Here is a 14,725-nt window from a genome sequence, read left to right as displayed (position 1 = left end):
ATCATTTGCACATCTCCCTCCATCTTTCTAGCCCTCACACACACACATGTACATATGTGCATCCTTCTCTTTCATGGGAAGACAGCGCCTCGACCAATGTCTGGCCTCGGCTGACCCCTCGACTAATCCATCCATCCTGCCTGCCTGCCTGCCTGCCTGCCTGCCACACACATGTGGGCGTACATACATATGTGTGTGCCGTATCCTGTCCTATGTGCTACTGTGTTGGTATTGGTGGGCGAGAGATTTGCGCCAACAAATCGAAATGTTGCAAAAACCGTGCTCATATGACCCACCCTCTACCCTCTACCCCACCCCCGTCCCTGTCCCCACAACCGCTTTTCCGCATTTGATGAAAATCGCGATTGGCCAGGGGTTGGTTTTTCCGAACATCGCATCGCGTACATATACTTTTTTCCACATTCATTTCTCTTTCGCACACATGCCAGAGAGCGAGAGACATATGTATGAATTGTGTGTGTGTGTGTGTGTCTGTGTGTGTGTGTACAATATGTTGTGTATATGATTTCTTTTTGTTGGGGGGGGGTGGAGGGGTGGAGGGGGTTTCTCTTATGTAAAACGCTGCTCGCATGCATGGCACGAAATAGATAACATATTAAAAACTGAGCACATGCGACAAGGATAGCAAGATAGCAGCGGCAGAGGCAGCGGCAGAGCGGCGACGGCAGAGCGGCGACGGCGGCAGCAGTTCCAGCAGCTGGAAAAGCTTAAAAAATCTGCTCTGCCCCCAAGACGGATGAGCAGAAGAGTTGTACATGTGTGAGGGCAGCACACACACACACAGATACACCCCCCCATCCACGTACGTTGTTTAGTTCTCTAACTATCTCTCTCCCTCTCTCGCCATCTACCTCTCTCTTTCTCTCTCTTCACGATTGTGGCTCTCTCTCTCTCTGTCTTTCTCCAACGGGAGACGTGGAAAAACTCAACTCGCAGCTTTTCGAAAATTTCCATAAGCTGGGCAGAAAAGGGATATACGAGTATGTTGACGCCGGCAGAGGCAGTGGCAGTGGCAGTGGCAGCGGCAGCGGCAGAGTGTCGTCGTTAGGTGGAGGGGAGGTGCGGGGAGGGGTGCCCGTTAAAAAATGTTACACTCACGCGCAGTTGGCGGCCAACGTGTGACAACTCCATGTGGGCCAACAACAACATCGCCAGAGCGTGGGGTGGGTGGGTGGCTGTTGTTGTTGTTGTTGTTGTTGTTTCCCGGTGGTGGCTATTACTCTTTACGACCGTTCAAAGCCTCCACATGTGTGTGTGTGTGTGGGATTCGCTCTTTCGTTCTCTTTTTGTGCCGCTTCGTGTCGCTTCCGTTCGTTTCTGTCGCAGCGTTCGGCTTTCGGTTGTGTGGCCTTCGGGTCCTTCGGGTACGCATGTGTATGCAAATGTATTTCGTATACAGATACACATGTATATATGTACATACATATATATGTATAATAAATATTTTTTTCGGTGTACGTGACGTGCGAGGACATCCTGGCTGCTGCTGCTGCTGCTGCTGCTGCTCCTCCTGCTGTTGTTGTTGTTGTTGTTGTTGTGATAAGGCAACATATATATATTTTATATGACGAAGGAGTAAAGACGTCGACGTCGCTGCATCGTCGTTGCCCGATCCAATCTTCGTCCTGGCTTCGCTTCGTCCTGCCGAACGTAGCATCCTCATGTGTTTCGCAAGCTTTTACTGTTTGTTGCCCGCTGCTCATACGTGTGCGCGTACGTGGGCGGCTGCAACATACGCGGTCTAGGGGCGTGGCAATTGGGGGGTGGCCTCCGCCTCCGCCTCCACCGCCTTCGCCGCTGCCGCTGCCACTGCCACTGCTGCTGCTGCTGCTGCTTCTGTTTGCTGCGACGTTACTGTGTTTTTTCGGGCCGGTCCCGACATCATTTGAATTAGTCGCTTCGTGACGTTTGAACGGTTCGAATCTACACGCGACGACCCCACACACGCGCGTCATCACACACTCGCACTCGTACGTTAACCGTTTCCACTAGCCACTATCCTTTAGCCAACCGCTAACCGTTACGATGTTCAAAGGCCGTCTATAGCCCCGACGCCGACGCCGACGCCAATACAAAACCCAAAACCAACAATCGAGTGGATGCAAAATGTATGTTCCAAGGGAAGGACCCCAAAGAAACGATCGTTTAAGAGTGCTTTTGCTTTGAAGAAAGGACTAGTGCCATTGCCCTTCTGGCAGCAATTTCATGAGTTTTGGGCAGCCTTTAAAGGTTTTACCTTTAAAATTGATAGAGAGACTCCCATAAAGACCGTCAACGAACTTTGGCCGAAAGTGTGTGTGTTTTTTTTGAGTGTTGCAAGTGCCACCACGCCACGTCATAAAGAAGCATATGGGAAACATTTCACGGGAAACCCAATCCAGCCGCGTTTCCGCGAATATTGATGGGCCAAATCGAGAGGATCGACAGAATCACACACACACACACACACAAGCGTAGCCTTCGACCTGTCTGTCAGCGGCCATTAAAGAATAAATATCCTGCCCATCCTGCCCATCCTGCCCGTTCTGCCCGTCTACCTATTCGGCTCGTCTTTTTTTCTGTTTATTTGTTGTTGTTCTGTGTGCACGCACCTGATTATCACCTGCAAGGCCGTGGAAGAGGGAAATTTGATGGCAGGTCGAGCGAGGGGCAATTTGAGAGCAAATCTCAACTGATCCTGCTCCTGCCCACAAACACAGGGTACACAGTGCCGGACAGGCAGACAGGCAAACACATCGAGTGGTGGCTGGTGGTGTTTCGGGGTTGCATGTGTGTGCGGGGTGCGTGTGTGGTGCGTGCCTTGCCTCTCATAGGTGCATATTTGCATAGACCTCGCATTCAGTTTGTTGCGAACCTTCGACGAGATCGCAGACGGTCGCTTCATCCGCACACGCGTGAAATCGTTTAACCCCCACCAACACCACCACCACCCCCTCCCCCCTTTTGAGCAAAAAAAAGAAAGGATACTCTGTTCAGTCTTGTATCGACATTTGTGAGAGACATTTAAAGTGTATTCCCTACGGATAATTCCCTTGAAAAATTGCTGCGAAAATTCGTAGATGGTATGTAAAGTGAAAGGATGTTCCCATCCTTAAATTTTGACATTAAATTCGACTGGTAAGCAGCCAAAACAGAGTCCGTCAGGAAAGATTCAAGCGACTTACTTTACAATTAATTAAAAAACTCGAATGCCTCGCTGGCTGGCTGCCTCGCTGGCTGGCTGGCTGGCTGGCTGGCGTGCCACTAACTTGCTTTTACCTGTCGCCAGCACTCGACAGGAAAGTAAAATAAATAAATAAAAATGTTGTCTCAGCTGCCGGGGAACCGCAAATGAGATACGGGCCAAAAACCGAAGAACCCAAGAAGGCGAAAGGCGAGAGAGCCGACCGAAGCAGTTCCCTGCTAATTGCACATTGTTGCACTCGAGCGTGGTTATCCTTTCGCTCCAGCTCTGACTGTGGCTTTGGCTCCCACTCTTGCCCCCCCCTCCCCCCCTCAGTGGCATGTGTTGGCGGCCACCTCGCCCCCCCAAAGATGCAGCAGCTACGGCAAATAAAAATGTTTATTTTGCTTACGCTTCTAGTAAAGTTTTTTAATTTTGCATCAAGAAGTCGCTGGAAGGACGCGTCTCTGGCTCACGGCGGAGCGAGTCGGGCAGCTGGTGACTCTTTTAAAAATTCACACACGCAGCACGGGAGAGCACGGGAGAGCACACAGTTGCTGAATTAATTAGATGCCACGCACTGAGAGGTGCCGAGTGCACTGTGGGTGCGACTGGGGCATGAACAAAGGACTGAATGGGTGAATGAGTGAAGGATCTGTGGTCCAATTAACGCTTTTTGGCGTCGGGGTTTTTGCTGGGAACAAGCCCGATTCACGCCACTGTAGACACCAATGAAGAGACAAAACAGCGGCAGGAGTGGCAGGAGGGGCAGGAGGGGCAGGCGTGGCTGAGAGGAAAGCCATTATCACACATCACACATCTGCATGTGATATCCTCAAGGATATGCGCCGCGACACGTAGCAACTGTGATTGTCTGGTCCTTGGCTTTTGTTGTGCTTTGCTTTGCCTCCTGCCTGAGTCCTGCCTGAATCCTGCCTGAATCCTGCCTGAGTCCTGCCTGCGTGTTGCCGAAAAATATGATATATGCCGCGACTCATTAACATATTATCACACATATTGCCCCACAGCATATGTCATGAATACGAGAATACATTACGCGCCTTATCCCAAAGCTCTGCTCCCCCCTCTAATACCCCTCTCTCCCTCTCTCTATCTCGCCATCTCTTTGCAGAGAAGCGGAGCGCAGCTTTGCACGTGACTGGAGCGGGGAATGTTAAAGGACGCCGAGGAGTTGATTAAACGCCGCACACTGACGTCGCGCCACATGAACGACTTTGGACGCCAGGTGGCGGCCCTACCGTTGCCCCTGCCACTGCTGGCCAAGACCCCCACCAGCGAGCACGGCCCCATGCACTCCACACCCCCCACAACGCCGCCCACGCCGCCGCCCCTGCCCCTCAACATGAGCCAAACGGCCACTGGAGCGGCCGCGGCGGCCCACAGTCCACCGGCCACGCCCACGTCGGTGGGCGGTGGAGCCGTGGTGGCAACGGCCCCGCAGGATCACTACAGCCTGCGCTGGAACAACCATCAGAACCACATCCTGCGGGCCTTCGACGCCCTGCTGCAGACCAAGACGCTGGTGGACGTGACCCTGGTCTGCGCAGAGACCTCCATACGGGCCCACAAAATGGTCCTGTCCGCCTGCTCGCCCTTCTTCCAGCGCGTGTTCGCGGAGACGCCCTGCAAGCACCCGGTGATTGTGCTCAAGGACTTCCGCGGCTGGGTGGTCCAGGCGATTGTGGACTTCATGTACCGCGGCGAGATCAGCGTGCCCCAGCAGCGGCTGCAGACCCTGATCCAGGCCGGGGAGTCGCTGCAGGTGCGGGGACTCGTCGAGAGCTCCGTTCCGGAGCACACACCCACGCCAGCGGCGTCGCCGGATGACTTTGGCCTGCTGGATGCCTCGATGGTCTCCTCCAGCTTTGAGAACGAGTCGCCGTCGATGGTGCGAGCATCTCAGGCAGCGGCAGCGGCAGTAGCGGCGGCTGGGAAGCTGATCATGCCCTCACGGCAGCACCTCTTCGGCAACCACCCCGCGAGCTCGATGGCGGCGCTGAGTCTGCGCCGGAAGAGGGAGCAGGAGTGCGAGCGGGATCGCGAGCTCGAGAGCGACCAGGAGCTGGGCGGGAGCTCGCCGATGCCCAGACGCAAGCAGGCGCGACCCCGCCGCCGCTCGGGCGACGTCCCGCACGACTTTGCCCTGAACAAGCCGGAGGCGGAACCCCTGCAAACTGTGATCAAGCACGAGCTGCTCGAGAGAATGGAGCGGGGCGAGGAGGAGGAGGAGGAGGAGGAAGAGGAGGGCCAGGGCCAGCAGGAGTCCTCGCGGGCCCCAGAGGCGTCCCAGGAGCAGCCGAAGGAGAAGCGGCCCAAGCCCGAGGACAGCGAACAGCCTCTGAATCTCAACGAGAGCCACCGGCACGAGCGGGAGCAGGAGCTGGAGGAGGAGGAGGAAGAGGAGCAGGAGCAGGAGCAGGAGCAGGACGACGACGAGGAGGAACAGGACATTGAAGAGCTTATACACACGACGAACGAGTTGAGGCGCCAGGCGGCTGTGGCGGCCGCCAATGCGGCCGCCATGTCGCCCATCCCCTCCCCCTGCCCCAGCGACGGGCCCGAGGACCTCTGCACCACCAAGAAGGACAAGGACACCGGCCACACCGGCCACACCGGCCACACCGGCCACACCGGCCACACCGCCCACTCATCCGATTGTGAATCGAACAACAACAACAACAACAACAACAACAACAGCAGCAAGCTGCAGGACAACAACCAGCGGATCATGCTCTCCCTGAAGGACATCCGACAGCTAAACGCCCACCCGAACGCCTCGTCCACGCCCATCCACACGCCCACCAGCTGCTCGGCGGGGGGCAACGGACTGCTGAGCTTCCCGCCGCCTGGGATGCGGCCGCCCGGCCTCCCGGACAGCCCGCCCTGCCACATGGAGGCGCTGGAGGCCCAGATGCACGCCGCAGCCGCAGCGGCCGTGGCTGCCGCCGGCGCTGGGGAGCATCCCTTCCACCACATGGAGCACCAGATGGAGATGTCGCTGGCGGCGGCGGCTGCGGCCGCTGCCATGCACCAGCGGGACCCGCGAGACCCGCGCGACCCGCGCGACCACAGCGCCTTTGCCAACAGCATGCTGGGGCCCATGGGCATGTCCCCCTTCGGGGGACCCAACGGCGGGCCGCCCGGCAGCAGTGGCGGCCCCGGCGGCGGATGTCCGGGCCAGGCGCCGCACGAGCGGCTCGAGGAGAGCATGAACCGGCTCAGCAAGGAGCTGGGCAAGGAGTTCGGCAAGGACTTTGCCAAGGAGTTCGGCCCCTCCTCGCCGATGAGCCTGCCCGGACACTTCAATCAGCAGGACGGACATCCTGGACACACGCATCCGCCATCGCCGCTGCCGTTTCCCGGCATGTCCTCCGCCATGACGCTGACGCCGCCGCACAGTGAGTACAAGATTTGATTACGTTTCGAGCTTCATCCGTTGCGAGTCCAAAGAGGTCACTGGGTTATCGGTCAGGTCAGGTCGGGCGGTGCACCAGGAACCCAGCGGAAGGGCCCCATTAAGGACCCCTTTCTGGAGCCCTCGATGCTGGAGTGGCATGCAACATGTGGCCTCTGTGCAACATCAAAGTGTCTGCCAGAGACGAGTATCCTTGGAGAAGTCCTCTTGTCGCAAAGCTCCTCTAAGCACATTAGGGCTCCCCCCCCTCCCTGGCCTTTGCTTTGAGTCGCCCTCTTTTGAGGCTTATGTCACCTGTTCGGCGACTTCCAGAGCTCCTGAATCGTTTCAACAGCATTCAAGTGGCAGTTGCAGGTGCCTTTAAGATCTTAAAGTCCCCTGCAGCGGTAGGGGGGTGGGGCCGGGGACGAAGACTAATTAAGTCGTAAAAAAGTTTGCGCTGCAGACAGCCCGTAAGAAATATTGAAAAGCAATGACAGGGCAATGGGCTTCCAATAATTTGACGGGTTCAGGCCCCTTCCCCTCCCCCTTCCCCTCCCCCCACTGCCACTGTCTGGGGGTAGATTTGCGGCCGAGTTCCCCGCTTGGGAGTGCAGTCGAAATAAATTCAATTGCGTTTTATACGATATTTTTGTGGGTATATTTATGTCACGGGGAGAGTCAGCCGCAAATTGAGGTGCCAAGGGTAGCCCCCCCAATGCGACGAGGGGGTGCCAGTGGGTGGGGTGGGGTGTCTCTGGCATTGCGTGCAGAAAGCGCAAGAAATTTATGTTGTGTCTCTGTTGCAACATGTGAGGAGACTGGGTTCAAACTGTCAGCAGACGTTTAGCGAAATGACTTTTAAGTTGCCCCACGTTCCGTGCCCCGTGCCCCTCCCCCCTTCCATGTGTTGTGCTTAAAGTATGCCGGAGCGCACAAGTTAAACCTTTTGGCAAACAACTTTGGCAGCGTCGGTGGCATAAATAAGAATCCAAAGGCCCGGAACGCCAAAACGGGGGGGACCGACTCGAAGAAGGAATATGACATCTCGTGGCTGGGCTTCCCTTTATTTTTCTTTTTGCATACAAGTCGCGCGATATTCATATTAATAATATCCGTTTGGGGAGACGGTGACGGTGACGGAGACGGAGACGGAGACCCAGGACCCAGGACCTTTACCTGGCACACAGGATATAAAATAAATTAAGGCACAAAAATATGAAAAATTGTACGAAAATGCACAAGTGGATGGAATGGAAGGCAGGAAGCGCAATACCTTTTAATGCGACACAAATTTCAGCCAACATATCAGCAGGGACTGCTGTGTGGCAAGGACGAAGGCAAGGGGCCCACGCCGCTGCCGCTGCCGGTGGCGGTGGCGGTGCACTGAAGTCGCTAACTACTGCATAAACAGGCTGCAGGCAATGAAGAATCCAGTCACAAGGATACAGGCCAAGTCAGACGTAAAGCCAATGAATTGTGCCAAGGCATGGACTGCCTTTTACCCTGTACAGCAAATGGGAGTCCGTGAGGATTCCTCTTTGTACCTGTGAACCAGGACCAGGACCAGGTCCTGGCCAGGCCCATGCTACCCCATGGCGACCCCCAGACTGGCAGACATCGCAGGAAGCGACTTGCCACCGACTTACCCGCTCGTATGGGGAATGTGATTTATTTTTTTATCCGCGAAATATATTTTCGGCGTGAAAATCATTGAACTAATAGCTGCGGACGGGCCGCTGTGGGGGGGGGGCTAGAAGACAACAAGTCTATCTGTTGTAGACCCCTTCAGAAAATATGAAAGGAAATCCACTAATTCTGCACGCCGTCAAAAGAAATGCAGAAATAAAGGAAAAGCGAAGGAAAATATTACGTGTATGCGGAACGGAGCGGAGTGTTGTAATGTCTACTTGAGAGTCACAGAGCCAAACAATGTGCGCTCGTTATTTGTGTCATTATGCGGCAGATACAACACATCCTCGAGACACAGATACAGCCAGTAGTCCCAGCCATCCAGCCATCCAACCCTCAGTCCTGCATGCTCCTGCATTGTCTTCGTCCTGGCATCCACGGCGCGACTTATGCAATGTCAATATTACGCGTTGCCTCTCGCCCTGACGCTCCTTCTGGGGCAGAGCCTGCCTGCCTGCCTTCGTTGGCGCCTCATCAGCGCTTCAATTGTTTCACTCATGTGTAGAAGTGTGCTCCAAGCGTAAAATATTAATGGGATAACGACGTACTATTGTCTGGCGTCCGTCCCCTACCGGAATCCTCCGTATTGTTCGTCCCGGCTAATCAGTGAGCCGGAAAATTACCCGCTTACGCGAGACAGGGCCAAGTGCACTCGTTCTTTGGACTCATTTGAATCAGGGCTTTTCACTAACTCTTATAATGCTCTTCTATACGCAGTGTTTGGCCTGGACTCGCCGCTCGGCCTCTTTCCGCCCGGCATCGATCCCGGCAAGCTCTACAATCCGCTCATGGAGATGAGCGATCCGCGGGACATGCCCGGCGGACCACCGCCGTTCCTCAAGAAGAAAAGTAAGTACAAGAATGAGCAAACAACTAATTAGCCCCTCGAGCCCCCCTCTGCGATGCAGCGAGAAAGGTTCAATCACGTTTGGGGCAAGGCAAGGCATGGCATGGCATGGCATGGCATGGCATTCGGTTTCCTTCACACCTGACTGATTGATCTCGCGCTGCTGCCCTTTACCCCTGCCCCTGCCCCTCTCCCTCCCCCTCCCCCCTTCGATACGCTCCACTCTGTTGCACGTCTTTGAGCTGGGGGCAGCTCCAAATCGATTTTGAGTAATTGAAGAGTAAATAGAAAGGGTCATAACCGGTTTCAAATTGTGCCTAAATTGTGGCCAATCTCGGGCGAAAGAGCAAACAGCATTCGCTGATATTCCCCTCTTCCCCTCCTCCCCCCCCCCCCCCCTCTCATGCCACATCCTCCTCCTCTTCCATTCCAGATCGTTCCAGATGCGATCATGTGAGGCGGTAAATTTGTTTCTGTGGTTTTCCTGTTCAAGAAATTGTGTTTGCTGTTTGTTTCTTTGTGTCTTTTATTGGTTTCCTCAATGGGGCAACATGTGCACCTATGCATATCGCGTGAACGCGAAAGCGCAAGCGTAAACGTCGCTTTTTTTGATTGACAAATGGGCGAGCGAGCCCGCCTAGACCCCTCTAGACCCCTCTAGACCCCCCTAGACCCCTCTAGACCCTGTTCACCTGAGCTCCATGTTATGCAAGTGAAACCTCAGAAAGCAATGAAGTTTTCCTCTGTGTTCGACTCTTAAATGTGGTTCAGAAATCAATTAGATTCCTTCTGTGATTGCCAGGTGATTGACAAGCCACAAGTGCCACAATCCGCATGTGAGCTCCCCCCTCTCCCCCCCCCGTTCCCTTGATCTGACGTTGACGTGGCTAAGTGCTGGTCCATGTGTGGGTTGAGGCGCCCCGTTTCAAGAGGTCAAAGTCTCATACTGAAGATAATTGCTTCATTTTCTGGTCAATCGACCATCAAAGCCAAAATCGTGATACCAGAGACCAGAGAGCTTTTCAATGGTCTATCTTATCTGCCATCTGCCCACAAACACAATTACAACAATGTAAGACGGTAAACAAAACGCAAATCTGGCGTATAGCACGATATTCTTTATTGCAAATCGGCTAAAACCCGTTCCACTCAACCACTGATACCAATCTAGAGCTGGAGCTGAAGCTGAAGCTGGAGCTGAAGCTGGAGCTCTCCACGTTGTCTTCCTCCTCCTCTGGCCCCCCCCCTGCGACCCTCCATGGCCCTCCCTGCAGCCGTGTGGGTGTGATTAACTGATTTGTTCACATTCATTTGTTCATTTGGCGATTGTTTTGGTGCTCTCCGCGCCGTACCGAAAGGCGGCTGTCTTCGCTGGAAAGACTACATTTATTTCGGTTATTGGTATTAGCCAAATTCCCTGGAAATTCCATAGTTTCCTTCCTGGGAGACCACTCGAAATTTGAGGAAAATGAATATGATCAGTCGAATCGGAATTACGAGTGCTGCTTGCCACAAGCTTGTCTTCATGCATGCGGCATGCTCTTCGGGCGGCCATTGTCACACAGCCTGCCACAGAGTCATGAAAGGAACCTGTGGCTGTGTCTGTGGCTGTTGCAAGTCGATATCTGGGGGATCTAAATTGAGTTTTAGCGGTGCATGTGACGCCACAGTCGATGCTTAGTCGTAATTTGCATATAGAAGGAGAGCCGGTGCCGGGGCCGGTGCCTGGATGGGAACCACCGCAGCGCTTGCTCTGTTTGCTGGTCTCCAGGTGATCGCTCTTTGGGCGAGTACGAGTGCGAGTGCCTGCCATAGCAGGGTGTGTACGAGTACGAGCTGAAGGCAGGACTGGGCCAGACAATGGGCGACTGAGTTTTCAGCAAGAAGAGCCGAAGAGCTGGCTAGGCAGCATATGGGGCCAAGAGATTGAAACATTAGCAGATTTGAGCCACAAGATAAGCGCCGCTATTTGTGTGTGTTTGTGGCGCCTCCAAGCATCCTTCCCCCAGGCCCTAGGCCCCCCCCCCTGCACTCTATTCCCCTCCCTTCTAATCGACATTTTGTTCCCTTCTTTGTTGCAGTGCCACGACCCAAGGGACAGCACTCGGCACCACGGGGCGGACCACCTCGCTCGTGGACCAACACAGAGCTGACAGAGGCCCTGCAGCACGTGTGGAACAAGAAGATGACCACCTCGCAGGCCTCCCGCATCTTCGGCATTCCGTACAACTCCCTGCTGATGTATGTCCGCGGGAAGTACGGCAAGAGCCTGAAGCTGGAGCAGCTCCGCAAGGACTGCATCAGCGGGCCACCCATCGAGATGCTCCAGATGGGCATCAGTGGGGGGGGCAGCGGGGGCGGCGGCGGCTCCGGCAAGAGCGAGAAGAACAAGGACCGCAAGGACAAGGACAAGGAGAAGGGCTCCTCGAGCAACAACACCTCGGGCGGCTCGGGCAATGGCAGTGGCAGTGGCAGTGGCAACGGCAACGGACCCCACAGCGGCTCCGGCAGTGGCAACGGTCCCCTCATGCCCCATCCCAGCGACCTGGGCTCCTTGGGGCCACTCGACCTGGAGCTGGGACTGCCACTGGGTCCGCCGGGCGGGCCACGGAGCGGCAGCTCGGAGCCTGATCTGCTGGGCGGACCCAACGCCCTGTTCAATCCGTTCAATCCGCAAGGATTCTACCCCGACTTCTCCGGCGGCTTCCCGGGACTGCCGTTGAGCATGCTGAATCTCCTGCCGCCGGCAGAGCGGCACCATGCGGCGGCCGCCATGCACCATCTGGGCGTGACAATGGACGAGGACTGCAAGTCGGTGGGCTCCAAGCAGTCCTCCTCAATGGACGACGACTTTGCCGGCCAGGGGATGTCCCTATCGCTGGAGCAGCGGCGCGAGATGGCCGCCACGGGGCCGCCCCTGACGCAGCTGAATGGCGGGGGGGCAGGGCAAGATTGAAACATGTGGCGGGATTGGGCAACCGGGGCTGCCAATCCAATATACTTCCCGCCCTTCGAGCTCGACCAGGAGCAGAGTCCGGGACTGGGGCACCACATGGCCTGTCGCGAGCTCAGCTTCAAGCCCGGTCCGCTCTTCATGGCCCGGCGCAAGCTGAAGCGCTATCGGGCCAAGCGCCCGCTGCAGCTCCAGATGCAGGGCCCCCACCCCCACCCGCACCCGCACCCGCATCCGCATCCGCCACCGCCTGCAACGTGCCCCGCCGCCAACGCTCTGCCACCGCTGCGGACTTGAAAACTGTGAACAGAATCGAAATGCAATATGTCTATTCTTAACCGATTATTTAGTTTTGTTCGTAGCCTTAAGGACAATATTTGATTATGATTTTGTTTCGTTTGAGCAAAGGATACGATTTGCTGGTGCTTTTAGTTCCTATTCCCGACTCCCGGACTTCCCCCCCTTACCACGATTGTACGATAGTGTATTTATTGATATTATTATTTCGAGACTTGCGATTAATTTCCATTTAAGTAATCGAATACGACAAAGCTTACAAAGCATTTGAGGCAATATCTGCTATTATTATTATTATTAACATTATTGTGTATTATTTAAGTTTTATATCGAATGGTATATAATCAAAAGTGCAAGCCAGGTTTAAGAGAGTGTTGTAAATACGCAGAAGTAACCAAACAAGCCGACAGCATTAGACGGACTTTCCACGGCCACCACCTGCCGCCGCCACAGCCCCCCCTCTCCTGCTCTACCCCTCCTCAGACGTAGATTGTAGATTGTAATGCAACGTTTGCAATTAGTAGTATTGATAATATCGATCTATCGACTGCCGATGACCGATTACCGATGACTGTACCAAAATTTTTAATGTTATTTTATAAAAAAAAAAAACAAAACAAAACAAGAATTACAAATACGAACATTAGTTGTAGTCCTAAGTGTTCTATTAGGCAATCTCTATTTGTATAGCAGGCATTGGCACCTGTTCCCCCATCTTCCCCTATAGACGTGCACCCCCCACCACCCACAAAATATGTATTCGCAGACGCCGCTTTGTAAATCAAAGGCATCCATCTTTAAGGAACCCCCTCCCTCCACCCCCACGCACAGATCTAACCGTTTTGTAATTTTTTTTGTAAAGAAATCGAACAACAATCGAACCGATCATCCGATTGATTTCCCCCGCATAGTGTGAATAATTTATAAGCTCAAGAAGAAACCACACATACAATATTTTAATATTAAATATGATAGCACACAAGAACGTATTTAAGTAAAAACAAAATTAAAGTGTATGCATTACAATAAATAGTAAAAGTTATTAAATAAAAAGGTTAAATGAGAGTCGTCTTTGAATGTCAATCAATCGCGGGGCGAGCGTACAGTAGACCCAGACGTTCTTCTTGGCCAGTAGATGGGAATCGATCTGGTACCTGAATTATTTGGCTTTTAATAATACAATATGCTCTTATCAGTGGACCAATTTGCGCGCGCAGGTTTTGAAATTTTCATACATTTTTTCCAGCACTGTTTTATGTAATTTCCAGCACTGTTTTTGGTGTAACAGCTTGTTAACAGCAAAGACCTTACATCTTACATCAGAAAATGTCTAATGTCTTGTACATTAAATCTACATATCAACTACATGCTTCCGCAGCGCCACCTGACTACAGCTGTCCGCACTCTAAATCGCAACCTAGTGTCTTATTGCTGCAATTGCGCAATTGCTACAAAAAGCCACCAGGTGGCGCCTGGAGCTATTAGCTTTTGTCAGGTACATTACTGGCAACCCCTGACAAATAGCTGAATTGTATGAAAGTTCTGACATTCAAAATATCATACAGAGCAGACGCGGCGAAGTTGAAGAACGACTTAAGTTCAATAGCATTGACCTTTTTTCTTTGCTACTTTGGCGGGCACTTGGGATTTTCAAATAATTCGTAATAGAAATCATTCAACGATGGAAAAAGGAGCAAATAGACAACCAAAATCAATTAAAAACGAATGCATAATTCAGGTCACGGCCTCGTACTGTATTTCTGTCTACAGTCGTGTTTGTAGAAGGGAGAATAAATCATCCATTTTCAAAGTTCATCAATTTCAAATCACCCATTTGACTCTAAAAACGTCCTACCACTGGCCTGGACCACATTGCAATCGTTGTATGGCTTTTGAACACTAAAGCGCCGCCCGTGCCGCTTCCGCCGCCCACCAGACCGCATCTTCATCATCCTCGGCACAAATTGTCAACCGACTGACACAAAGCAAGCGACGGGCAAGGCCAATAATCCAAGCTCCGATGGACGGACGGACAACCCGACCCTACAGCAAAATGGAAATCGAACAGAAAATGGAAAATACAACCTGCACTACCCATCGCAGGACGAAAGGATGCAATATCCAATCTGGTGGTGCCAAACAGCACAAGAGGCGCAAGGGCAGGCGAATTTTCATTAGCCCGCTTCGATTGCAGAAGTCCAATCGACGTTCCATCGGCGTTCCAATAAAATTATGCCTTAAAGGGCCACCAGTGAGCCCTGTCGTTACCTCTGTGCCGCTGTCTGGTCGGAACCGGCATCAGTGGCAGCTTTATCTCTACTTTTGCATGCAAATGCT

At 53.4% G+C, this 14,725-nt stretch overlaps 2 protein-coding genes across 2 annotated transcripts in view; one reads left to right on the top strand and one right to left on the bottom strand.

The window, feature by feature from the left end:
• Window positions 1-14,725, bottom strand: part of LOC117185786 — a 78,950-nt gene that overhangs the window by 52,699 nt on the left and 11,526 nt on the right. The gene's annotated exons all lie outside the window — the stretch shown is intronic.
• LOC108159846 (protein jim lovell) lies at window positions 2,145-13,453 on the top strand. Its single transcript, XM_017293435.2, has 4 exons — window positions 2,145-3,083; window positions 4,317-6,603; window positions 9,009-9,140; window positions 11,220-13,453. The coding sequence occupies exons 2-4, from the start codon at window positions 4,356-4,358 to the stop codon at window positions 12,092-12,094; spliced, it is 3,255 nt and encodes a 1,084-aa protein (XP_017148924.1). The 5' UTR covers window positions 2,145-3,083; window positions 4,317-4,355; the 3' UTR covers window positions 12,095-13,453.

The sequence above is a fragment of the Drosophila miranda genome, chromosome 3 (genome assembly GCF_003369915.1).
Source record: "Drosophila miranda strain MSH22 chromosome 3, D.miranda_PacBio2.1, whole genome shotgun sequence".
Lineage (NCBI taxonomy): Eukaryota > Metazoa > Arthropoda > Insecta > Diptera > Drosophilidae > Drosophila > Drosophila miranda.
Note: the sequence above shows the minus strand (reverse complement) of the source record. Positions and strands in the feature narration are given on the sequence as shown.